Source organism: Echeneis naucrates, chromosome 6 (assembly GCF_900963305.1).
Source record: "Echeneis naucrates chromosome 6, fEcheNa1.1, whole genome shotgun sequence".
NCBI classification, from domain to species: Eukaryota; Metazoa; Chordata; class Actinopteri; order Carangiformes; family Echeneidae; genus Echeneis; species Echeneis naucrates.
Window position 1 is genome coordinate 15279997 of NC_042516.1, and position 26605 is coordinate 15306601.

At 40.1% G+C, this 26605-nt stretch overlaps 1 protein-coding gene across 5 annotated transcripts; it reads left to right on the forward strand.

Annotated features, from left to right (window-relative positions):
* Window positions 1-49: 49 nt before the first annotated feature.
* tars2 (threonyl-tRNA synthetase 2, mitochondrial) lies at window positions 50-25403 on the forward strand. 5 transcript variants are annotated; one of them, XM_029503585.1, is made up of 18 exons: window positions 14455-14623; window positions 15655-15836; window positions 15923-16037; window positions 16531-16652; window positions 18446-18554; window positions 19270-19334; window positions 19436-19514; window positions 20106-20252; window positions 20368-20466; window positions 21462-21631; window positions 21756-21918; window positions 22470-22607; window positions 23061-23138; window positions 23843-23943; window positions 24445-24546; window positions 24660-24732; window positions 24881-24995; window positions 25138-25403. In XM_029503585.1, exons 1-18 carry the CDS (start codon window positions 14540-14542, stop codon window positions 25278-25280), a joined length of 2085 nt encoding a protein of 694 aa, XP_029359445.1. In that variant the 5' UTR covers window positions 14455-14539; the 3' UTR covers window positions 25281-25403. The 5 variants fall into 5 exon arrangements, 2 of the variants coding, with proteins under 2 accessions (XP_029359445.1, XP_029359444.1); XM_029503584.1 differs by lacking the exons at window positions 14455-14623; window positions 15655-15836; window positions 15923-16037; window positions 16531-16652 and having other exon boundaries at window positions 16659-18554; XR_003840828.1 differs by lacking the exons at window positions 14455-14623; window positions 15923-16037; window positions 16531-16652; ... (12 more) ...; window positions 24881-24995; window positions 25138-25403 and adding exons at window positions 50-245; window positions 4906-5035; window positions 5193-5368; ... (5 more) ...; window positions 7603-7770; window positions 7902-9997 and having other exon boundaries at window positions 15655-15791.
* The last annotated feature ends 1202 nt before the right edge of the window (window positions 25404-26605 follow it).

Sequence of the window (26605 nt, forward strand, 5' to 3'; positions counted from 1 at the left end):
GCAGCTCCTTCATCCCGCTGCAGTGACCCATCAACACAGAGCTGGAAAGATGGCGGCCGGTCCTGGGGCTGCAAGCGGCCACGGAGCCCGCAGCTCTACTGCTGCTCTGGAAGCGTCTTTGGACCGGCGGTTTCAAGGAGTATCCAACACTATGGAGTCAATACAAGGACTTTCGACTTGGTGCATTGAAAATAAGAAGTACCACGGCCTCGTCGTTCGCTACTGGATGAAGTGGCTGAAGAAATGTGAGTAGCTAGCTCGAAGCTGATGCTAACCCGCTAGCTAGCTAACTTGAGCTAATTCAAATCTTGAGCAGCGTGATAAACTCCACTGTAGTTACTAATGGGAGGTTTTGGTGAAGTGCGAGGCGAGCCGGGGCACCATGATACAAAGTTTATTCACTAACAACTGGATTTTTTTATCTGCAATCGACAGCATATTTGAATGTTCACATTGACGTTGTTGACATTGCTCGCGATTAGCCGCTAATAATAGCTAAGCCACCGCGAACGCCTCCCTGCTGGCGCTGTTTACGGCCGGGCCTCCGGAGGTTCCCGGTCTGCAGGGACATGGTCGAGCCTTTTTCACCCAGACCTGCCGTGCACTGCACCGCTTATCTGTAATAATGACCACAGGAGATACACGAGATCACAAAGTGCTGTGTTAGCTTTACTTCCTTGTCAGTTTCCCTCGGTGCTTTTGCAGTTTGGATTCTGTGCAAGTTCTGTTGTGGTTTAACCTGCAAGAATCATTTTGTGGCAGATTAGAAGGTCAGACAAAGAGAAAGGTCCAGCATAGGAATGATGTAAGAGTTAATCAAACTTTTGAAGAAGAAAGCATTAAAATAAGCAAAAATGGATGATAGTCAGGAAAGAAAAATGCTTGATGTCACTTCGTTATTTGCTAGACGTATTAATAAAACACCCTTAGAAAGTACATCTATTCAAGTATTGCAGACATACTAACATGTTGATGTACTTCATTTACATACTATTAACGTTCATAGGCACATATTGTACAGTTAACACTGCTAGATTTAACACTTGTAATTTACTCGAGGTATTTGCCAAATGAGACGAATAGTAAACATATTAATCAGATAATTGGAATGCATAATCTATTGGTTAGAGTTGGGATTCAGGCCATTTAAACTTAGTCAGTGATCTGGTTGACTGTATCAGATAGAGAAAAGCTGAAATTATTGATATGCCCATTGTTAATGAAGCTTCACAAGTACACCTAACTACTTGGTAGACTTAGTAGACTAGTTTCACTTGAGTCTGACAAGCATTTGACCAAATTTTAACTTATGAGGGTTTGCTTGTGTTCCTTCATTAAACAGTTTAAAATCATCCTTATAATGTTGTACAATACTGGAAGTCCCTGCCGAGCAATTGAGGTGTGCAGTTGCAGATAATGCCTTAAAAAGTATCCTATTATCGTATTTTATGCTCTAGTTACAGCTGGAACTGCCTATTCTATGAAAGAAAGATTGTTTTAAGTCAGAACTTGTTTTCTGGATTGAACGCGTGACATGTAAAACTTGGAACCAAGAAACTATGTAGATATAGCAAGCAACATTTTACTGATTATTCATTGGCTATCTATATAATGAGAGAATAAAAGTACAAAATCCCTTTTGCAATTTCCTAGTCTGAGGTTAGGGTTTTAGGTGACCTTTATTAAAAAGTATTACATTTTCATCATGACAAATAAAAGCATCAAGTATTTGATTATTAAAGTAGTTGATGATTTATTACTGCAGAGCAATGATGAATATATTGTTCATCAAAGCTATAATTCCAAAACAGCCCTTTGGATGTGACTTCCAGCCACTGTCAATGAGATGTTCAGTCCTGTATGCCGGACATTGAACGCTGAAGTTAGTGGTTAGAGGTGTAGTTAAGCTTCACCATTTAAACGAGCAATAATCAGAGCTATTGTAATTAAGTGGCACTGTTGTTTTCAGGGGTTTGGCAAACAATGTATCTCAAAAGAACAATTCTGTCTTGTGATGAAGACCATTACAATCTCGCTGAAAGCTCTGGGAAAAGCTAGCATCTGGATATTGTGCTAATAATGTATTTGTCAAAACCTATGTTTTAATAGACAGCGTTATCATGAACTTATGTTGGTTATTTCTTTACTTCACTGTGAATTCATTAATTAGCTTGTCTGTTGCTTTGGCTGAGTTGACAGTTATTCCGATGTTGGTATTTTGCAATAGTGTTTATCATCCATTATAGGACCCTTTAAATTTTTTGTGTGCAGAACTGAGATGGCAATGGTTTTTCAATATTTCCTTTGATAATATTTTGTTCTTCTGTCATGGATATTGATGAAAGATTGATTTGGATGGATTATAATTGTTTGTTAGTGGGTTATGTGTCTTAGTGGAGAAGGAAGTTTACAAATAATTTTTAGAAAGTAGTGTATTAGTTTTATTATTTTGAACATGTTTTTTTGATCATAAATACTTATTAAATATCCACTGTTTATATAATAAATTAAATATACTACTGGAATCCTGTGTTTCTGAAACACACCATTTGTAAGTGCAATGTCCTGCAAATATGACTTCAGAAACAACACCAGCAAATGCATATTTCTTCGCTAAAAGATTTACCAGCTTGTCTCTATCGCCCCTCCTAGATTTAATAGATTTAATTTATCTGTTACAGAGTGTCTATTTGATTCATTGGCATCAACTGAGCCATCCTGTGGCCATTTTTAATGACCCACTGCATCAATGAAACAAATTGGTTTACATATTTTTTTAGCATGTTATTTAATCCTTTAGTTTATTTCATTGCAGTTGAGGGAAAAGTATTGTTTTGGAAATTATTTAAAGATCTGTAAAATGTCTTTATGCCTCAGAGAAAAGATAAAGTTTTTGAGATATTTGTAAAAGTTGTGTTTGTACATTAGTCTCAGCTGTTTTATTTTAAGTGAAATGAACTGGTTTGATTGATGCATGGGATATTAGGCAAGTTCCAAAAATAAGTAATATTACTACCTGCTTACTTATACCACTAATAAGTTAAATAATATTACAATTTAGGACATTTTTAACCTAACTGCCCCATAAAACAGCAAAACCTAACAGCCTAATTACTCTTCAAACACAAGACCATCCATGTGGTTGTGATTGTAGTAGTAAAAATGTAAATAAATTATACAGCATACAATAGACATAAGAAAGATATTTGTTTAGGCTTGAGAAAAAATCAATCAAACAAACAAATGTTTGTAAAAATATTTTTGCTGCATTCACATTCTAAATTGAATGTAATATTTATGTTTTTGGTTTTTTTTTTTTTTTGGACTGTTTTGGCATGTTTTGAACTGAATATTCTGGGGTTTGGTTACATTTTGCAATTCAGATATATCTATATCATTCAAAATCAGTATCTGTACAATTAAAACTCATAATTTTAAAATGGAAATCACAGAAACTGATTTGCACCAGAGGGGATATGAGGTTTGGTTTTGTATCGTTTCACTCTCCTTTTTTTTTTTTTTTCCACAATAATGAGAAATTACATATTGAGTGTATCCTTGGTAGTATCCTTGGGCAGTTTGTAGGTAATTGAAAAAATTTTTGATGTCCTTCTGATGTCCCTTTTTCTGCTTTGAATGCCATTATGAGGCTGTCTTTAGCAATAGTTTTGGTGGTCATAACTTTTCTTTGGTTTTAAAACATTTTCGGTCCTTTGCAAATAAACCTGCTATTGTCTACTTTTTAGTAGACAAGTTTTATTGTTTAGTTATAGTCTTAAAATAATCCATTTTAAGCTATGTTTTTATGTATATACATTAAGAAGGAAAAGTAAAAGGTAATCCTGATAAGATATATATTTTCTGTGACTCTGATGTCTGTCCAGGGTGTTGTGGCCATTGTTTGGAATTCGGATTCAGTTGTAGCTCCTGGTTACTCAGTCTTTGTTGTTTTGTGTGATTTGTCGATGTTACTGAGGAATTCGATTAACTGAGGTGATCATATCTGCTGAAGTGTGAAATTTAAAAGCTGTATTTATTTCTTGAATTGCAGACATTAGCCACAACGTGTGCCTATTGATAGTAATACAACTCCATCTGGTAAAACTCAGGCTATGAAATGACCTATTTTAGGAAGCATTAGAAATGTTGCCAAAAACAGATGATGGCTGAATACTCAAGGTAGGTGATCATGGGAACAGATTTTCAGACGTCGGACTGAACCAAAACAGTAATGGCTGACAGTGTTCAGTACTCAGTACTTTAATCATAGCTGTTTCTGTCATCTCATTTAAGTAAGCTGAAAGGCTTTTTGATGAAACCCAATTTACACACAAGGTTGTTTGATACTGACAAAATTTTTATCGCTGTGTAAGAAAAATATTACTTGCCAAAAAAAACCCCACTCAATAAATGCTGACATCACATAGTACAGCAAGTTTGTATAATGGCATATCACAGCTGATTGGGAGTGTAATTAATTATTGCCCAAATGTCCATTTCATATTCCAACTTTTTTTTAGCATTTATTTAATCCTTTCATAATAATTGACTAATATTCATACAAAGAAGAAATTCAAAACTATGTTTCAAACTTTGCATTTATGAAATGTTTTGTTTTTTAAAATGTGCACCAATATATGAGCCATGATCATTCCAGATAAATGCCTGTATACTTTTTTGGTCTATATTCAACCATTTCTTACATTTTGCATTCACAGGAGTATTGCAAAGCCATTTATGTACTTAGTTCAGTGGTTCAAAGAAAATAAAGGGAGCGAGAGAGCGTTAGGTCAACGAACCTGTCCGGCTTTGAAGAGGGGAAATTATTACACCTTCACCACTCTGGTATCAGAAGTGTATGCCCTTAATCTTACGCTACTTTGTCTGCTTTTTTTTTTCCTCCAGCTGACAACAATCATCGCTTGAATCTCTTCTACCTTGCCAATGATGTGATACAAAACTGCAAGAGAAAGAATGCCATTGTCTTTCGTTCAGCCTTTGCAGAGGTCCTTCCTAATGCTGTTCAGCTCATCAAGTGGGTACTCAGTGTTGTTCTTGATCCGCTGTATTGTGTCGATTTTAGATGTGTTGTTTCAGTATACACGGCTATTACAGTTTTCTATTTGTTTGGATTTTTGTTTGTTTTGTGATGTTTAAATATGGAATGTGCCAATATAATTTTTCAACCTCAGAGATGGAAAGGTTCGCAAGTCAGTGGAGAGGATCTTTTCCATTTGGGAGGAGAGGAGTGTGTATCCTGAGGAGGTCATCAGCCAATTCAAAGCCAGCTTGAACAAAAAGGAAAAGGAGCGAGAGAAGCACAAGGAAAAAGAAAAGGAGAAAGAAAAGGAAATTCCACCAGTTAATGGTCAGTATGTAAATTAGTGGTGCAACTCAAATATAAAAGTATGATTATTTCCTAAGGTTTCTGCAAATCAACTATGCATTACAAATTATGTGCAATAGTAAGCATATGTATTCAGTTCATATGTGACTTTTAATCTCTAGCTCCAACCAATACCAAATCGGCCCTCAAGTCCAAGATTGTAGCGGAGTTCACAGTAAGTACTGTTTTTATGTTGTTATCTTTGTCTTGTGTGACTGGGGACAGACATGCTTGAGGCGGTGCAGGATTTCATGTAAATCTTCATCCACACTCCGTTTCTTTTTTAGCCACAATCCCTGATTGAGCAGTTGTCGAGGTATAAGAGAGCAGTTGCAGAAGAGGAGTTCAGGGAGAAACAGCTGGCAGCTCTAAGGGTGGATGTCTGCAGCACAGAGGCTCTCAAGCGACTTAAAGGTCAGATGTCACTGAGTTTCTTTCTGCATCACCTCACACTCATCCTGTCCACTAATGACAAATACACCAGGAGATATTCCTGCTTATTTTACAGAATTAACAGTAGGAAGTGAAACAGATAGACCATAGATGAAAATTAAAGAAGGCTCAATTGTCAGTGGAATCTACGAACATGCAAAACAATTTTCAAAGAAACTTTGTATTTTACTTTTTTTTTTTTTTTGGCTTGTGTGTCAATTCTGTCATACCACAGACAAGGCAGGAGGGAACAAGTTTGCTAAGGACTTTGAGGATGGCAGTCTGAAGCTACAGGAGTTTGTCAGTTTCCTGGAGAAGGAGTTGAAAACAGGGCCTCCTCTACTGGAGTCTTTGGGAAATGCAGACATTTTCTATGAGATGCAGTACAAAGAGGTCAAGATTGTGGCCAACGTGAGTGTTGGACTAAATCATGCATTTTCACATTCTCTTGAAAGGCTTGCAGGGTGCAATGTCAAAATGTAGATGTATTTTTTTTTTGTTTGTTTGTTTGACATCCATTTACGAGTACTTAATAGTGACCTTATTGCATTTCATTAACTGTAACAACACCTTTCCTTTGTAAATGTGAGTGATGGTGAATTGATTGTAGAAAACCAGATAAAAGTTACAAAGTACACACTTTCATTGTAATGATTTTTTTTATTTTGCTCATATCTGCCATTTAATTCTGCTCAGGCTTACAATGCCTTTGCCAGCCGTGTGGCCAGTCTCAAAAGAAAATTGGATTCCCTCAAGTCGACTCTACCTGGACCTGAGGACTCCCCCATCCCCTCACCCTCTGAAGATGCTCCCTCTCCCACTGGCTCTGATTCACCCTTTCTTGGACTGGCAGCCCAGGTGGATCCAGAGCTGGATGGCAAGGCCATGGATGAAGGAGAAATGCAGAGTGACAACAGAGACATGGAGGACATGGATATGTCTGATGAAGATGGTGAAAATGCAGCAGCTGGGGGTTAGTGGCTACTGAGTGTTATAGAGCTATAGTTGCAGCCCGTTGAAAAATTTCTTCTCCAGATAGAGTTATGTCTGGCTACTCAGTTGTAGACCTGTGATTCAGATTTGAAAATGTATGAGATCTTTGAATTATGTTCACTAGCAGATGAGAAGAAAGACAAGACGTCTACTGCTGTTTCCAAGGCTACAAAGTCTGATGCAGCATCAAAGCTTCCAACTACTCCTACGAAGCCTTCTAGGACAAGTGCTACCACTGCTGCCACGGCCACCCCAGTGACTCCCACGTCTGCTGCAACTCAGAGTACCCCAGCTGCCCCTCTTGGAGTTAACCTGGCAAAAGTGGACTTGGGAAAGATCAGCTCCATTCTCAGTTCCCTCACATCAGCCATGAAGAATACAGGTGTGTGTGCAGTCGGGAGAAGATGCCATAGTAATGATCAAGGCTTAAAATATAAGAATTTCCCAAACAATGTTCAAGTTGCTTTGAAACTCAAAACAGAATACATGGTCAAGTCCTTACTCCTATATATTGAGAGACATTGCAAGCACAACGTTTTTATGATGCATTGAAAAATTTTCCCCCATATTATTTTGATAATATATTTGTGACAGGCTTTTTTTTTAACCTTAATAATGTTAAATCAGTTTAATCAGTTAAATCAGTTTTTTTTTTTTTTTTGATACCTGACCTGACCAAGTGATGCAATAAGTGAGTTGAGAGGATTGGCGTTATTTAATGCACCTGAGGGATTCTGAGATTTGTGCTTTGGCTTTGATTGACCCATCTCTTTGTCCTTGCTGCCTCTCAGCAGCAAGTCCATCACCTCGGCCGTCACCTGGGACTCCGACCACCCCCTCTGCACAATCAACAGCCTCTAAAGCAACCCCTCCAAGCCCTGCCCTTGCCAGCATCCTGTCACGTGTTGACATCACACCTGAAGGCATACTCAATGCTCTGTCTAAAACACACACACCAGGTAAGACATATAAAATGCAAAGTAGTGTTTATGAAATGGCATGTGCAATGCATATGATATCCACTGATTGGACTATATGAGACAAATACAATCTCCTTTTCATTGCTCTCGTCTGTTTATGTCTCGTGCAGGTTTATCCTCTCTCCTACAAAGTGTGACAAACACTTCCTCTGCTCCTCCCACTCGAACCTCCCCAGAATCAACCACAGTGAAAACCCCACTCATCCCAATCACCCCAAAAACAAAACCTAGTCTGGGGAACAACCTCAAAAGAGACACGCCTGGAAGAACCAGAGACTGGGAGAAGGAGATACAGCTGTCTCCTCCACCTCCGCCCCCCCCACGTCTCTCAGCTCCAGCTCCTTCTGTCTCTCCCCCCAGTCTAGAATCAAAAATCAACAGTTTCTTGCAGGGTAACCCAGGTTTTAGTCTTGCTCTAGGTGATGTCAGTCCTGATGGGGTGGATGGGACCCCAGTGAGGGATGAGGCTGCTGGTACACCCACCCAGGACGAGATCATGGACACACCTGGGAGTGTGCCAGAATCTTTAGGGTCTTCTGGGGGTCATAACCTTTCACCCACAGCTTACCGCAGTGAACCCTGGGATGCTGTAATCACCCCATCAGGAAGTAACAGCGATGGAGACTTTTTGGGCTCCTCTTCTTCACGATATGGAACAGGGAAAAAGAACAGCACAAAATTGAAGGAAGACGAAGCAGCAAATGTAAGGAGGCTGATCTCCTCTTCCCCAAATAAGGACATGAAGGGTAAGAAAGATGGACAACACAGCCAGTTAAGAATGATGGGCGTTAACAGAGTTGGAGACAGAAGACTCTCAGCAGGCCCTCGTAAAGCCAGCGGTGGCTCAGATGATGGAGGTCTGAGTGGAAAAAGAGGAGACAGGGGGAGAAGTCAAGAGTCTCCAGCTGGGGATGGGAAGGAGGGTCGGTACCATCGCATTGAGACATTAGTGTCGCCATGCACAGAAGGGGCGCCAATTCAAACATTAGGTTATTCAAACCGCCCTCTTGCTGGAGAGCGTATCAAGACAGTTGAGAGCATCCGCGTCATTGGCCGAGGCTCTCGGCGAGGGGGAGGGGCTGGCAGCCGGCCAGGAGGAGCGATGTGGTATGAAGAGGAGGAGTACATGGAAGCCCAGCCCCCTTCACCGCATGTTGTCCCCCCTCCTCATAACATTGGCCAGGGAGGCACAGATGACATGAACCCATCCATGCCACCTCCTCCTCACCCACAGCTACTTCTTACTCATCTCCATCCTCCTCCATCCCTTCCTCATCCCCATCCCCCTCCCCAAGCTCAGTTTCCAATGCCCTACCACACAGAGCCACCTCCTCCAGCGCACCTCCACCAGCTTCCTCCGCCTACATCTCCTTTTTTTGGCGGCCCTCCACCAATTCCTAGACCCCCTCTACCCCCTATACCACAGCGCCCTTCCCCTCCACCTACACATCCTGCTGTGCCATCTGCAGTCATGGTGGGAGGAGTGTTGGTCCCTGTTGACCGTCCTCTGTCTCTTCCGCCCCCAATCAGACCTGAAGGTGCAGAACGAGGTGGAATGGGGCCCAGAGGAAACAAAGTGGCCCCTCCACCCCTCATGACATCGTTGCTAGGTGAGCCCCCTCAAATGCCCCGTACTGGCACAGTTAAAGAGCCTTTTGTTCCACGTCATGCACCCCCTCTTCATCGGCCAGGTACCCCTGGTGTTCCTCCTCCCCTACTTGGCAGAGTGAAGGAGCCCCTGAATCTACCTCTTCCATCTCCCTCTCCCTCTCCCACATCTTCCACACCCTCACCCTCCACACCTAACTCCCCTGCAGTCGACACTGCTCCCGCTCGCCTCCCAGCTCAATCTGCTGCTCCTTCTCAGAAAGCCCCTACTAGTCCTCCTACACAGCCCCACACCCAAACCTCTAACCCTGTTCCCCTTCTCAACTTGCCTACTCACCGGCCTCCAATGCTCTCAGTCCCCATCTCACAGAGACCTCTGATGCGAGGCCGGGCTCCCTCTCAGCAGCTCAACCAAGATTCCCCCATTGGGGGATTTCGTGGGGGAAAGCGGCCAGGTCCTCCATTCACAGGGGGTCCGTTCCATCACCCGCAGAAGAGACCATTCCTTCCCCCACGCTACTAAAGGGGTCATCTGTGACAAGCTGAATGAGAAGTGCAAGCCACACATCTAGCATCGCAGTGTGTGTTAGCCCTGCTGGTATGAGCCCAGATATCTTTAATTAGCTTGAATTAAAACTACCTTGAGTCTTGTGTAAATAGCTGATTAAATCTTCATGCTAGAGGTAGATAGCCAGCCAATCTAACACTGTACAGTACAGCTAAGAGGTTATCAGTTAGTGCGTTAGAGTGTTGTGTAACAACCCTCAATCTATCCATTTGTCCTTTTACCCATTCACAGTAGAAAATAGGCCTGATTCAAGAGTAAGATAATGAGAAGAAGGAGACATAGTTTAAGCAGCAATGAAATTATAATTTAATTTTTGAGTTGCCTACCTGTGCGATTGTTTCCTTACTTCCCCTGAGTGAGAGCAGCAGAGTGAAAAAGAAACGTGTGGGTCTCAGCATATATAGGCATAGAAGAACAATAGTTGGATATTTGGGTTTGATTGATTGATACAATACATAAATTAGTCTGTCTGTTTAAATATGGTTACAACCAGCAGCAAATTAACAAAGATCTGCATAAAGATTATAAAAGGGGACACATCAGCCCTGGCTGTCCAAAGATAAAAAAATAAAAGTAAAAAATAGATATTTTAAACTCTGTTTTACCTGCACTTTTAAACTTCATTCTCCTGTTTGTTTAAAACATGTGGAAGTGTAAAAATCAGAGTTTATGGGGAATAGTTTCATATCTGAATGCAATGACTTCTGCTGGCTGTTTGACAAAGCTCACAGTATCATCAGCACCAGGACGTCACTGCTACCAGACACTGAAGGTTGAAATCTTAAGGCAGGACCAGTTTAGCCATTTGACCTATTACAGTCTTAACACAAAGTGAGCTTTATTCATATTTAACAGACAGACAATAAAACCAATAACCACGTTTGCAAAATTATCAAACTGTTGCTTAAAAAATGTTAACTGACGAGATGAAAGCAGGAATTTAGTCCCTTCATTTGTGTGTGTGTGTGTGTGTGTGTGTGTGTGTGTGTGTGTGTGTGCGCGTGCGCGTGCTTGCGTGTGCGCGCTGTGTGACCCAAGACGGTATATCTCATATGAAGTGCTTAGATTTGTGTTGCAGCTGAAGTTAACATTTAATCATATTTCTCCTGTAAATAATATTCTTCTCTTGCTCAACCTTTTTCACCTTTCTATCCCTCCCACTGTATATTTCTAAGCTTGTAAATATAAAAAAAAACTGAGAATATACAGCTTTTCTTCTTCAAGCTTTTGTTTCTGTCAATGAGGACAATGATGGTTACTCAATCATCCTGTCTTTACTGCGTATGAGGCCTCTGAAAAGTTTAGCTCCGGAAGAATTTCTTTGCCGTATCTGTTGCACCTTTCTGTCCTTCTTTTGAAACCACCATGCAGAAGAAGAGGGTGACAATATATGTATTTTTATTTCTAACATAAATGTCTGCCTGTGCGAATTTCAAGTTAGACTTTGGTCATGAAGATACTCAGTAGAGGATGGTTTGGGTAGGGGGAGCCATTTCAGTTTGAAACACATTCTTGCTAGGCTTATACATGTAATGACCTGAATAAAATCCAGAGTTTCAATTCAACTGGGGGGGAGGTATTTTATTTGGTCACTATTTATCACTTAAATTGCGCTGTTATAATTTATTTCAGTTGTTCAGCTGTATTTTCAGCCTGTTTTGAGAGAAATTGTTTTCATTTACCTACACAATTGTTGCCATTTCAATTTTGCGTTAACATCTAATGCCTTTATTTTTTGCGCTGTATTTTACTATTAGATGCGGCACTTTTCCATTTACAGCAGCAGCAGCACCCTCAGATGATAGCAGGGAGATGAAGAAATTTGAACCAATGATTGTTTTGAAAATGGTTTATCTAAATACTAATTTTTTTTGGCCCCATCTTCTGTTGTGTTTCTTTGCTAATTTCACGCTTTCGCCCTCGAGCCTCCCTGTGCTCACATGGCTATGTCCAAAAACACTTCTGCACCTCTCAACACCTCTTTAGTTTTGAATTGTTGGCACAATGGTAGCAGTCCTCACTCTTATACAGGTTTTGCTGCCATCTGTTCTACACTGATGCAGAGCATCCACATAGTGAGAGATGCAGAGTGTTGGTGTCAAAGCCTTATGTCTCCTGTGCTTGTCTGATCATAGAATATGTGCTGTCTTCTGTGTTCATTTACAAGGTTACTTGAAAGTAGGGTTCATCAAAATCTTTTAAAATACATTGTAAAAATGTAGCAAAGGGGATATTTGTCTCTGCAGTGCACTGGACATCATCAGAGTGCTGATGTATTAGTGAATGTTATACAAATCTGTTACCACTCTGTAAACTGTATGCCTGTCATCTCTGCAGTCACGCAATCAAATGGGTAATAATCAACACAAATTAGTTTGATGTGATCACAGAAAGCTTTCGTTAAAGCAAATTCACACTCACTAAGCAGCTACAATGTTAAACACTTTAATTGTCTTTGTGAATAACTGCTTTCATTTTCCCCTTCACCTCTTGAACAAAATGGGTTTGACAATAACTGAAGAAGTAACAAAGTTGATGGTCTGTGTATATTTGATAAGTTAAATTGCTATCACTGCTGTTCTCATCAATGACGCTGTATCACTGATCTTTGAGTGTCCAATCCTTTCTGGTGTGATGCACACATTCTGCAGCAGTTATTTGACATGGTGAATATATGCATACACCTTTTACAGTGCATACCACAGTATTAGAACGAAGACTTTTCATCTGTGCTTTCATGGAATGATTTGCATCAACTTTTATCACATATTCAACAAATTATTTTGATTTGGTTGCAGCACTGACTGTAAGCAGTTGGTGCACCATCATAATTTATTGGACTTTTTCCTCTTGTAAAGATTACAACTCGCTTTTCTCTCCTTTATCTCCTTCTGAAAACTTTTTTTTTGTTGTTCTTTTTGTTTCTACTTTATGCACATTTCAATACCATACTACAAGTTGTATTTTAGAAATAGAATTTTAAATCATTGAAACACTACTGATAACATTACACCTCAGTGCTACACCATTGTTACACAGACTACATTTGTAGAATTTAGTAGCCATGTAACACAATAAAAGCTACTGCTGGACATTTGCTAGTAATTGATAATCACATTTTTACATCATTCAGTATAATTTGTTTTATTATAGAATTATGTCATAATTTAAGAATAAATGCAGCTATGATGGGCCACCATCTTTTCAGTCATATTAGACATTCAAAGGGGCTTGTTTCTTTATGACACCTGTGGCATTAGTCTACAGTTAGTCCACAGTTGTGTTCTTAGTGATGTACAGGCAGCTGTCTTTAATGTTAAACATTTGCACTGACACATCCAACTATCTGGTCTTATTCTGAGCCAGTTCACTGTCAAAATCCAAGAAGATCCCTTAATTTGAAACGTGTAACGTGTATGCTTAAAACCTCCACATACACGTTCCTCCCATTTTACCAAGGACACAGTGAAGTGAGAGTGCACATACCAAGATTTTGACACTTAAAAATTCATAAAGGGGTCAGGTAAATTTATTTCCAACAATAATACAGTAAAAAGGCCGAGAATTGTTTTAGACATACTTATTTGCCTCTGGCTGAATGCACAATATATCCCATTAGATGCTTAAATGGATTGTAATATTGACATCAGTCTTCTCTTTAATGTCGAGGGACCATTTTCTTTCAAAGTGTTGCAGCTCCCCCAAGTGGCAGATCAGTGGTAACTGGTTAGGTCCTGTAAGACTTAGACGGAGCAACTGTTGCCTAATGAAGATAGTGATATGATAATCACATCCATGCTCAGTATTTTACGGATACAATAGACAATTGCAATTCATTGTGCGTTAATTTATTTATTCCTTCGCTGCATTTAGGATTAAAGGTTGTTTTTTTTTTGCTTTGTTTGTTTTTTGCATTTTCATGTATGTTGTAATTCGTATATAAATAAGTTGGCTATTTGAACAGTAGTGATGGTGAAGGTGGTTTTCTTAGGGATTAAAATAATTGTGACCAGTTTTTCTTCGATAATGATTTCAGTCATATCTCGGCATTAAATCAATAGACTTCTGCAGCTGTAACAGCTGGAGGCTCCTTGATGGGGCAGACTGGTGTTTGGTCTTCAGGTCGGTGTCTGAAGTTATTTTGGTTTGCAGATCATTGCGTCAGGTGCATTTTTTTTTTCTCAAATCTGTGTGTATGGGTTGTGTGTTTGTTTTTGTTTTTTTTTGTTTGTTTGTTTTTTTGCCTCTTTTCTTTCTTTTGTGTGGGTTTCGTTAAAGCGGTGAATATTAAATACAGTCTGTTAAGGCTGGAGGTGCTAACACCGGATTATTTCCATAACAGCTGCACAGATCCCCCTCTTTATAGATGTGCGCAGTTCCTCTGTTAAGGCGCGCTCCGGTGCCTGTGCTCGGGAGCGTGCACGCTGAGTCACGGTAGCGTCAGTTTTCCGTCGATAACGTCACCGCTGCTGTCCTAATTTCGTGCTTCCGGTGTAATGGCCGCTTGCAGAGAAGGGGACAGCAATGTGGGATATTCAGGAGATGAGGCGTGTGTAGGCAGCTGTGTGTAGGATGGCGGTGACACACGTACTCCGGCTGGCTGTCTGCCGGCCGGCAGCTCGTGCGACGCTCCACGCGTGCAGGGGCTACAGCAAGGTGCGCGAGCTTACCCTGACTGTAGTAGCATTTACAGCTAACGTTAGCTGCTCTCTCTCTCTCTGTGTGTGTGTGTGTGTGTGTGTGTGTGTGTGTGTGTGTGTGTGTGTGTGTGTGTGTGTGTGTGTGTGTGTGTGTTCACTTAAAGCTCAGGCCTCTCAGTTTTCAGGCACATTAGACTCACTGTGTTTTTGTCAGGCAGTTTTCTACATTGGGTAGACAGTAGACAGTAAACTAATGCATTTTTACTACTTGGATCCTCTAATATTCATTTCACATACTTCAACAGCAGAAGGGGCAAGAAGCTGGTCCCTTACAAACTTTGTTACATAGAAAAAAGACAGTAACTTGCAGATAAATGAAAACACAAATAATTGTCAGTTTCAGTGATGATGTACAGTAGATGTCAGTCTTTGCCTTTAAGGACATGAACCCAGGAATGAGTAATTAAAGATGTGAGAGGAAAATGGATAGAAAACAGATAGAAATCTTCAGACTGGCCTCCACAACAACCTGAAGATTTCTATCTATTCTATCTGTTTTCTAAACTGGTTTTTCATTTGCTTACACAAAGCATCACTCAAAATAATTCATGTCAAATTGAGATGAGGAGGAGCCAAAAGTTTGAGCATATTTTTTTGTAAAAATTGTTTGTTTATAAGCTATAAAAACTAATATAACAGGTCTGCAATCAGTCCTGCTGACTTTGGTGCATTAAGTTGACAGGTGCTTTGATTGCAAACTTAACTACCTATCTATGAATAGAGTACAGTGAAACAGAACCTCAAGATGATAGCCTAGAACAGTATAACAGTTTACCATTGTTTTACCAAAGTTGGCATTTACATGGGGGGGGGGGGGGGCATTAAAGATTTTGTTGAAAATTATTCCCAGCATATATCAGTAGTATGCCATCCATTTTTACTGCTCATATGTATATAAAAGCTACTGTTCTCCACTATCTCCTTTTATTTCCCATCACACTTCCTTTTTAACCTCTTCTGACATTTATCCTTTTCTTTCATATCCAGCTGCAGGTGTCTCCATATTTATCCGAGCGACTGAGAGTCTTTGAGTCATTCAGGGAGAAACAAAGCAGTAGGAAGAAAGCTGAAACTTCAGAGAAACAGCTCAGCATCCGGCTGATGGATGGTCGGACAGTGAAAGGAACTGCAGGCGTGACCACACCTCACTTTGTTTCTCAACATGTTCGGTAAAAGTCCAATTCATAAAATGTTTGTTTTTGTGTTTATGTTGAAGTTTAGTGCTTTAACACTGTTATCACCTGTGTTATTGCAGGTCGAAGGGTGCATTGGTTAGTAAGGTGAACGGGGAGCTGTGGGGGCTCGGACAACCACTAGAGGCCGACTGTGAACTTCAACTTCTGGGGTTTGACACAGTAGAGGGAAAACAGGTAATTTAAAACTTTTTGGCAAAATATTGATTAAAAAAAAAACAACTCTATAATCACCTTTCAGACAAAAAATCTAGCTCCAAGTTCTTTGGACTAATACTGTAAAATATAATTTGGGTAAATAGAAGGCAAATGAACAAACACAGAAGACAAACAAAGATTTTTTAAAATACCTAAATGCAGCACTTGTCTTTAAACAGTGGATTTTAAATTCTAAAGGAAATTACATCCTCTTCCTTCACCTAATCAGGTTTTATTGTGCTCAGGTGGGAAATGTCCAGTGTACGTTAAGTTAACTTAAACTATAAAATCATAGAGAAATTTTAGTGAAATGACATTTGAATATTCATTATTGTTTAATTCATATTGTGGCTCCAGGAGGTAATAAAGACATTTGCTACTAAAATGAACACTGCTCACATATTTCCAGTAACTTTGTTCAGTTACTTCTCTATTAACTCTAAGCTACTCTGTGCCAACCTCCTTTTCTAAGGCAGCATGGAGGACTGGAGCATGTGTCCTTGGTGGGGTATTGGAGGGGGTTTTTGGAGCCGAAGTGTGCAGAGAGGGAGTGTCGGAACTTGGACTTTATTGTGACCACCTTTTGGATAACAGGTAGATTTAAGGATCACAACAGGAATGTTGCAGATGGAAAATGTGATGTACCCAAAAATTTGTGTTTGTGTATATATAAAATGCCCGGCAGGATATATGCAATATAGATTTACAATTGTAGTCATGAGCTGCTGCCTTTGGCTGAGGTGATCTACAATCTGTTGGCAGTGGGTACAAAGGATCTCCTGAACTGCTCAGTCCTGCAGTGCAGTGAGATCACACACTAGCGGCCTCTCTGACCTGCATGGACATTATGAAGATGGTGGCTGGTACTGAAAAAGTGATGATTTTTAAATAACATTGTTCTGGTTTGTAATGCTATTTTGGCCTTGTGTTATGTGCTTCTGTAAGCTTAAATCACCTGTGTTGACAGATTTTTATTTTTTTTTATTTTTTATTTTTGTATTTTAAACACGTCCATGTTAAATATTACTCTTTTCCACCAAAATTAGCAGGTATACCATAGGTTTTAAATGTGGTGCCTATTGGCCTGTCAAGTTTGCCTTTTGCTTGCAACGAGGACTGGCAGGACAGCGAGGAGAAGTTTCATCACATGAACTAACAGACAGATGGAATGGGAAGTGATAAAAATAGATTTGTAACATCTCACCTCTGGGTTGGTGCTCCTGTAAAATGATTAGATCTGTGATTGTGTGTTTTTCAGCTTCTTTAGAGCTTTAGCTCATCTGAGGAAGTTGTGGCCACAGGGAGTATGTTTATATGCACTTGGGAAAACCCAATATTGGGTTGTTCTGATTATAATCGGACTTTTGAAATGCATCAAACATCTTAATCTGACTGAAATCATACAAAAGCCGATTTCTCTTAATTGCACTAACACACCCAGATAATGTGATTCATAGTCCCGTAGCTCCATGTATAAACCACATCAGATTGAAGTCAGAATTTTTGGTTTCACCCTGAAGTAGGAGGAGATGACATTCTAAGTATATGACATTATTGCGGCACCTTATGCCAACATCTTTCTTCAGTTATTGCTGTAACCACAGGAGTCATTGTAGATTTAGTTTGTGTGATTAACATGTACAGCATGAACTAAATAGACAAAGCTAGTGATCTCATGCACGAACACTATCTTTGTTGATATATGATCAGTTAGTTTGTCTTTGATGTGAAAAGGTCTCCCAGAAGTGGCTCAATACCCACTTGTGGAGTCACACATCAGCCAATAAATTGATTTTCTCCTCAGCTTGTATACTCAGATAAAGACAGTGTCCAAATGACTGCAAAGTCCAGCTGTGGCTGTATTTTGACTAACCCTGTATGTGTAAACATACTGACTGCTCCTGGTTTAACAGCCCTGTGCTGGCTGGCTGTGTTACTCATCTGAAACACGTCACAAAAAGGAGGGGCACCCAAATGTTGTCATTATTTATATATGTTAATTGGATTTGGAGCAGACAAATACCTGTGTCTCCTGCAGTCCTTTGGCAGGATATGATTGTAGCCATATCTTGCCAACAAAACCCTGATGTGAATGGATTTTTGGAGCATTGGAAAAGGTGCTTCATTCACACTCTTTTACATCCCAATCTGTACAATATTCTGTGCTACTATAATGACCCTTTTTCACCATCCCACAAAGGGATGAAAGTCCAACTAACACAATATGCACAGAGCCCCTCACCTGTTTTCCTCTCCCATAACTATCCTGAAGCTTGTGATTTTTTAATTTATTTATTTATTTTTTTTACTTCTTACCTTTCATTATGTCTTACCACTACAGATTTTTCTATTTTGGATGTTTTACCTGAGTATATCTTTAACCACAGTGTCTTGTCTCTAAATGATGTGGAGAACATGTGTAAGGAGGCTGCAGCCTTCAATCTTCCTCTGTCCACACTGGAGCTGAATATAGAAGAAGTGCAACAGCTCTTCCAGGTCTGTAACACCAATGTCTTTGTGTACCAATACACCAGTATCACAGCAGATATTTGGCGTTAACAGCAATTAGCAGCCATTAATTAAACTTAAAAGATATTAACGTCAGACTCTAAACCACCTTCCTGGAAGTAGAAAAATTGAACTGCTGCCATTACAAATGTCAGTACCTAGGCCTGTGCTTTTGCTGCAGTGACATGTAAAATGTATACCTTAAAAAGTCATTTAAACAATATAATTAATTAACACGAAGGCATCGAATAGGTGATTTGCAGTTCTATTTATCTGGCATTTATGTCACTAATTATATAAATGTTTATGTCATGCAGGTAAACATCTACACAAGCAAAAAAGGGAAATTATGTGTTTTAATGGTCTATACTTTCTAAAAAATTGATTGCACTTAATTATTGCTTTTTACTTTTTATGGATTGCGTTAAACCTGCTCCAACCCAACATTTATTGTTGTGGCAGGATTTTGATTAAAATGGACAGAACAAGAAAATGACCGCAACAATAATAATCACCAAAAAAAAAAGCATTATTTAAACACAGTTGTTTGGTTTGTGTGTATTTAAGTTGCCCATCAAAACTGCGTTTTGTTGTTTTTGTTTTTTTATAGTGACTCCACTTTGTGCTGTTTATCTATTTTCTCAGTGTTTTTATTTGAGAGTTCAAGTTGTAAAATGAGAACTTTCTTTATGTTTTGTTACAGAGCAGTAAGTTGAGACTTCAGCTTGTCAGGCAGCTGATGAATGGCCCCACTGTGACAATATACAGGCATGTATTAAAACACACAGACAGCACCCACTGTTATCCATCTTGTGTCTTCCAAATATTGGTGAAGAGAATAAACTGGTTTGACTCTTTCTGTCTCTCAGGTGTGGAGACAGCGTAGGGGTCTGCAGCGGCCCCCTCCTCCCACACACTGGCCTTCTGAAGATCTTCAAGATGCTTCAGGTGTGTGTGTGTAATTATCCCATCTTCTGTTTTCCCTGTGGTTTTATTTCTACGCTCTACTCTTGTTTTCTTTAATATGTATTGCACAGCTTGTTCCAAATTCACCACCTTCTATCAAATTTCAGCTCACAAGTGGATGACCAGTGCCACTTTATTTCCATTATAATCACTTTGAAAAATGAATCAAGATTTTACCCACTCAATAATCAAAGATGACTGCTGGCTTAATCTTATCTAATCTCAAAATATGTTTTATTTGGACTAATTTAGCACCATTCGTATAGTGTTGCATATGCTGGGCAAATGGAATTTTCCCCATCTTTATTGATCCAGGGAGAGGGAGTGGTTTCCAGACTGGGCTTTAACTGGGAACATTGGAATTTCATGGCAGCCATGCTGGAAATACTAGCAGCAGGATGTTGTCTTTGTCAGAGGCCATTTTCCTGTTTGAAGCTCTTACAAACACACTGCTATCCATCAGACATGCTGTTAGTCTCCTCGCTTCACCTATCCTTTTCTGGCTGACAATCACTCTCTTTCCACCTCTTTGTTTACACATAATTTTTTTTCTCTCCCTCGCTAACATTGTAGCTGTCACCCGTGACCCTGGCCAATCAGACAGACACGTCAACTTTGATGCGTCTGTTTGGTGTTGCCTTTCCAGCAGAGAAGGAAAAAAATGAGTGGGAAAGGGAGCTAGAGGAGGCAAGGAGGAGGGACCACAGACGCATTGGGACCGTAAGATGACATCTAAAAAAAATCTAAATTAGCTGATCAGCCAAAAAGAGGAGGATGAAAATCAAACATTGAAAGATATGTTTTCAAGTCATAAATATGTTATGTTTTTGTACAGGACCAGGAGCTGTTCTTCTTTAATGATGTCAGTCCAGGTAGTTGTTTCTTCATGCCCAAAGGAGCTCACATCTACAACACACTTACTAACTTCATTAAGGTGAGTGTACACAGTCACTGGCTACATGCACTGTAGACTTTGTTTAATTGTACATAGAACCAACCTGCATAAACTTTGTCTGTGTGATTGTTATAGAATCCACTTTAATAAACTGAAACTTCAGATTTTCATCATCTTTATTGAACTATACCTGGAATATCCAGCATGTCTTATTTTGATTTTGCAGTGGGGCTAGTTAGGTCTATATAAAATGCTGCCTGTTATTGTAATTTCTTGGTGGGTGGTTCAGAATGTGGCTGATGAGACTCATGCAGTATAGAGGTTGAAACTGAAATCAGTGCAAGTTTCTGGAGCTACAGTTTGCAGATATTCCCTTAACACCTTCCATGCTGATTCCTGTTTGATGCTGCAATTTACCTAATGTTCCCTAAATGTTAAATGTATACGCAGTCACGAAAGCTCAGTTGTCAGCTGCACACAGAAGCTTCTAGTCTGCAGCCAATCACTGCAGAGCAGCAGCGCAAACAAGTGTGTGGACGAAATCATGTGATCCATAGTGAAATGCCTCTCAATTTTTTGTCCCTATCCTATCACTCATGAGATAAATGGGTAATTGACTCCTATCCAGTAGGAATCTCATGATACACAGGAATTAGTCTCTAATGCAGAGTTTCCCCTTCATTCACTTTGTAATTCAACTAGAATGGTACTCAGCCTGCAGACCAAGGCCAAAATCTGTCCCTCAGAAAACACTGTTTCAATGGTTTCTTCTCTTCCCTTAGACCTTTCCTCATCTAAGTTTGGTGCAAATCAATTCGGCATTTTGGGCTCATTGCTGCTGACATAACATACAATTATAATGAGTCTCTTTGACACAAACATATATATTAAAGTGTGCTGTGTTGATTCTGTCCTGAGGAAACACATTTTCATATCAGTGGTCAGGATATTGCTCTTGTTAGCCTTCAATTATTGCACTGTTGTGATAGATTGACCCTGTGCTGCACACATTCTTCCTTCCTGATGTATTGCAGAGTGAATACCAAAGGCGAGGTTTCAATGAGGTCGTGACTCCAACTCTGTACACCACTGCATTATGGGAGCGCTCAGGCCACTGGGAACACTACAGTGACAACATGTTTACTGTGACTTTAGAGGGCTCTCAGACCTATGCTCTAAAGCCCATGAACTGCCCTGCACACTGGTGAGTGCACACACACACACACACACACACACACACACACACACACACACACACACACACACACACAGACCTTGTAATTGAGTGCTCTTACAAAGACTGGCCAACTCGCCTTTCTTTTGTTTAGTCTTATGTTTGAGCAGCGAGTTCGCTCATGGAGGGAGCTTCCTCTGCGTTGGGCAGATTTCGGGGCACTGCATCGTAATGAGCTCTCTGGAGCGCTTGGAGGTCTCACTCGTGTTCGCAGGTTCTGTCAGGACGATGCTCACATCTTCTGTACACCTGATCAGGTACCCATAATTCATATAAACACACAAATTAAATGTTTCACTTAGTTTATAACAGATACACCTTTTTGAGAGCATATTTTTTAGGGTGGAGTAACTGGGACTGAACCTGTAAATGGGACAAGCAGACCAATATTACAGTTATCAGGTGGGCTGTACAAATAACTTGAGACATTCCAGGAGGCCTTAGCACCACATTAATGAAGATCTTTGTGCTGTACAAATATTACACCTCCATATGTCCATTTCTGTGGTTATACAGTCTGTGCAAAGCCGCATCCTTTAGAAAAAGCACTGAAACATTCCCATGATATAAATTGTGTGCCTGCAGCCTGTCTGTTCAAAGAGATAACAGTCTCATGATCCTTACCATGTTAGCATTTGAAATATTTATTAATATTTTTTCTCATATGGGATTTTTGAGTAAATAAAGATGCATTTTTTTCCCACAATGGTTGAAATTGGCATTCTAAGTTCAGTGTCTCAGCTGCATTTAGCCGTTATTTATGTTATTATGTCCTCTTGTCATACTTGCCATCTTTTTTTCTTTCTAGCTGGAGCAAGAGATTGTGGCTTGTTTGGACTTTGTGAGGAGTGTGTATCGGGTGTTTGGGTTTTCCTTCCATTGCCTCCTGTCTACACGCCCTACGCCATGTCTAGGAGAGCCTGAACAGTGGGACAATGCTGAGCAGGTAAACATACACGCAACATTCAGTCACACTATATCATCCTGTTGAATGCCAAAAAGCGCACACAGTCCTAGACAAGGCCAGATGCTTGAATGTGTATGTAGTGTAAGTTGAACCCAGTTAATCACAACAACAGGAAAAAAAATCTCATTTAAGCAAAATAAATGGTAAGATGATAACCATTTAACCAATCATGTGAGTGGTACTTTCCAGTGGACCACTGCTCTGTGTCCATCCCTCTGGGGTGTATGTATAAATCTCCCCACGCACCTTCTAAATAGACACAGCAGCAATTTAATATGATTCAAATAAGTGTAATTGAACGTTATGGTTCCAAGCTCCCACAGCACCCCGCCCCCCACACACACACACCAAGAAGGACCAGAGATCCATTACGTACTTATAATCTTTACCAGACTGGCTTACTTTCTGTGCGTGTATGTTTTTTGTGAGTAGCAGTTGGAGAGGAGTCTGAAGCACTTCGGTGAACGTTGGGAGTTGAATCCAGGAGATGGAGCCTTCTACGGCCCAAAGGTCAGTGGGGAGGTCAACATGTGGGAAAGGAAGCTGAAGAGTAAATATTATTTAACAAAACACCTGCAGCCAAAATGTTTTTGGTCTTCCACTCACTTTATTTTCTGTAACTGTTTTTCTTCATGCCAAAAGTACAAAGTTAAAGCAGTACTTAGTTGAACATTTTGGAAACCACCCACAGCTGTTTTATTTAGGGATGGGAAGACAGGGGAAGTCATACCCATCTGTTTATCAATGTATGGCAGTCAGTGGTTAACTTGACAAATGTTAAAATCAAATGTAAAATAAGGAGTTATTAGCCAATGTTTGTCTTTGCAGGGTAAAGTTGGTGTAACTGGAGAATGGCTTTGGTTTTCTTTTTGGGCAATTCAATTTTCACATTAAATCTTATAAGAAGTCTATAAGTCTGAAGAGGAAGTCAGCCTCAGCTCATGTGGATTCACAGAGCAGAGGTAGATAAAGTCATGGTGGGGTTAGACACACAAACATGTTTCATGAAGCAGGCATGCATTCCTCAGCTCAGGTCCAGCTGGGTGTCTCAGCCACTATTAGCAGCTTGTCTTGGCCATTCATTTGTAAACATGTCTGCCCGCAAAAATGCAGTTTGCCACCATCAGCATCATGGAGCTCAAACATTTGTAGATCTTGGCTGGAAAAGAAAAGCAAATGCTGATACAAAAACAGTTCTACACGTTTCTTCGTAGATTGATATCCAGATCAAAGATGCCATTGGCAGACAACACCAGTGTGCCACAATCCAGTTGGACTTTCAGCTTCCAATCAGATTTCATCTTCAGTATGTTGGGTAAGTCATAAATTTGTGTTTGGCTCTCAGTCTTTTAAACATTCCTACATCTGCTTTGTTGGAAACCTTCACTGTAGCAGCATGTCCTTGTCTCTTTGATAACCCCTAATGCTTGTAATTTAAGTTAAAAAGGCACCGAAATCTAATTTGATCACAAAAATTGGTCCTTTATTGTATTTATTAGTGGAGGATTTCACTCTACCTCAAATCCATTGTCCACAGTTTAGAGAGCTAATGTGGATAAAACCATCTATTACTAGATGTCATTCAATATTTCAACTGTAATATAAATGCCTTCCATTTTGTGAAAACTGTTGAGAAACCTCTAAAAACCAAATTTTAGTTCATGCAAAAGTACATTGATTAGAGGCACGACACAATATAACCTGAAAGTCTCAGCGATACTGAAGGATCGTTGTCACAGTTTAAGTGTAATTACATTTATATTGCCTTGTGACTCAGCCCTCCCTCTGCTCATGAGTCTGTTTCACCTTGTCTCAGGAAAGATGGACAGTTGCACAGGCCAGTGATGATCCATAGAGCAGTGCTGGGGTCACTGGAGAGGATGATCGCTATTCTGGCTGAAAACTTTGGAGGGAAATGGTGTGAAGACAAAAAATTATCAAATGACTGTCTAGTCAGTTGCATTTTTATAGGCTCTAATGATACTTTTGCTCTATCGTAATTCATCACCGCACCATCTCCACCTTTTCCAGGCCTTTGTGGCTGTCCCCAGCACAGGTCATGGTTATTCCTGTGGGGGGCAACAGTGAGTCATACGCCAAACAGGTCAGTCTAAGTTGAATGCTTCCTTGTGGTGCATCAGCAGATCGAGGGATCTTTGTTTCTGACCTTTTTTCTTTCTGTCATTATTCATTTGCTTGTTAAAGTGAGAAGCACATTACAGAGATAAAAGAAGTGCCTTTCTCCTGTTAAGGTGGTCCAGCAGTTCCGTGAAGCGGGCTTCCTTGCTGATTTGAATGATGATCAGGGAGCTACCTTAAATAAGAAGATTCGTTCTGCTCAACTGGCGCAGTTCAACTACATATTTGGTAAAGAAATCTGAAAGCTACATAATTCACAGAAGGCTATCACTCTTAATCTGCTACACACTCTGAAACTCCTGACTCTTCTATTTCAGCATTACATTGCTTGATTATGACTGTCAAGCATTTAATGTGTGTGTCTACACAGTGGTGGGGGATAAAGAGAGGGAGAGTGGAACAGTGAATGTGAGGAGCAGACGGGGTAAACAGCTGGGGAGGAGGCCGATCGAGGAGGTGCTGACATCTCTCAAGCAGCTACGAGACACCAGGAGCAACCAAGATGAGTTTTGAGGAAAGGGTCCAGGAAATAATGAGTGACTCATGTAATTGTTTGTTTTGCACGTTCAAGTTCTTTTCCCTTAGCTTTGTCTGAAGAAGTGGCTGTTAAGATTTATAATAAAAGCACAAAACTTGCTTGTGTCTTTGTGAGCTCTGAAAAGTGCAGAGAAGATATTTTGAGCTATTTTAAGATCACTATCACTCTAATGTAAGCATTACTCAGCTGCAGATGCAATTTGCTCACTAAAATCCTTTAAACATGCTCACACCCTGCTTATCTAAGCCCATGTCATGATATCAGAAGTGAAAACCAGGCATACCTTTAAAAGACTGGAAGAAGGGGTGAATATAGAGGAGTATTTGACTAAAATAGGAAAAGGAACAGCCCTGTCAGGCTTGTGTGTTTTCATGTGTGTGTAGTGGAAACAGCCAAGTCAAGGTAAAGGTCAAAAGGATAGGAAGTCTTTCCTTTTTAATTGAGAGCGGGCAGCAGGACGGAAAAGACATCAGTCACAACAGTGACACAGAGACAGAGTGTCAGCTCTGAGAGGATAAACTGAGTTAACTGGACAAAAGGAAAAGCTCAGTAAAGGCAGTTGTGAAAGGACTGGGCTGTAGATTGTGTGTTTACTTGTTCTGGAGATATTTCAGTGGGCCAGAGAGGAAAGGTGAGGCAGGTTCATGATGGCTGTTAGTCGGACGAAGGTCACTTCAAGTTAAAAGGTTTCAATCAAGACAAGATCAGAAAAGAGACTTCAGTTTCTCAAACCTGTAAATTCAGCGGTTGAACAAACATCACATTGGCACAATGCAGCTTGTGTACAGGACAAAACATTCAACACAACTCACTTTTGATTTGCCATCATTACAGTGATTGTGAATCACTCAAGTTTCCTTTTAAACATAAATCTCTTGGGATGATTAATCTGTGAGACTACTTGTTAAATGCCGTCATCAGTGGATGTTTAGCAGCAACATTAAGAATTGACAGACAATTAAGTGTCATCCTGAAAAGGTTAATGTACTCATGTTGGTACCAAATCTACTGATAATACTTGGTTTTCCCCAGTACTGTGGCCACAAGACCAATAATTTACTGATGAAATGAAGAAAATTTATATTTTGAGCCACACAAAGAAAATATCATCTACTTGTGTTGGAGGAGGAGACTCAGGAACACAAGAACATTGTTGGAATTCAGGCAAACTGACCTTTAAGAGCTCTTCCTGGAGAATGAGTCACTTCATATTTTATTCTTGGTGTCTTCCTCACTCAGATGACAGAGGGTGAAAGTTTAGCTCGATCATTTAGTCACTGTCCTTTCGAAGTGGGAGAGA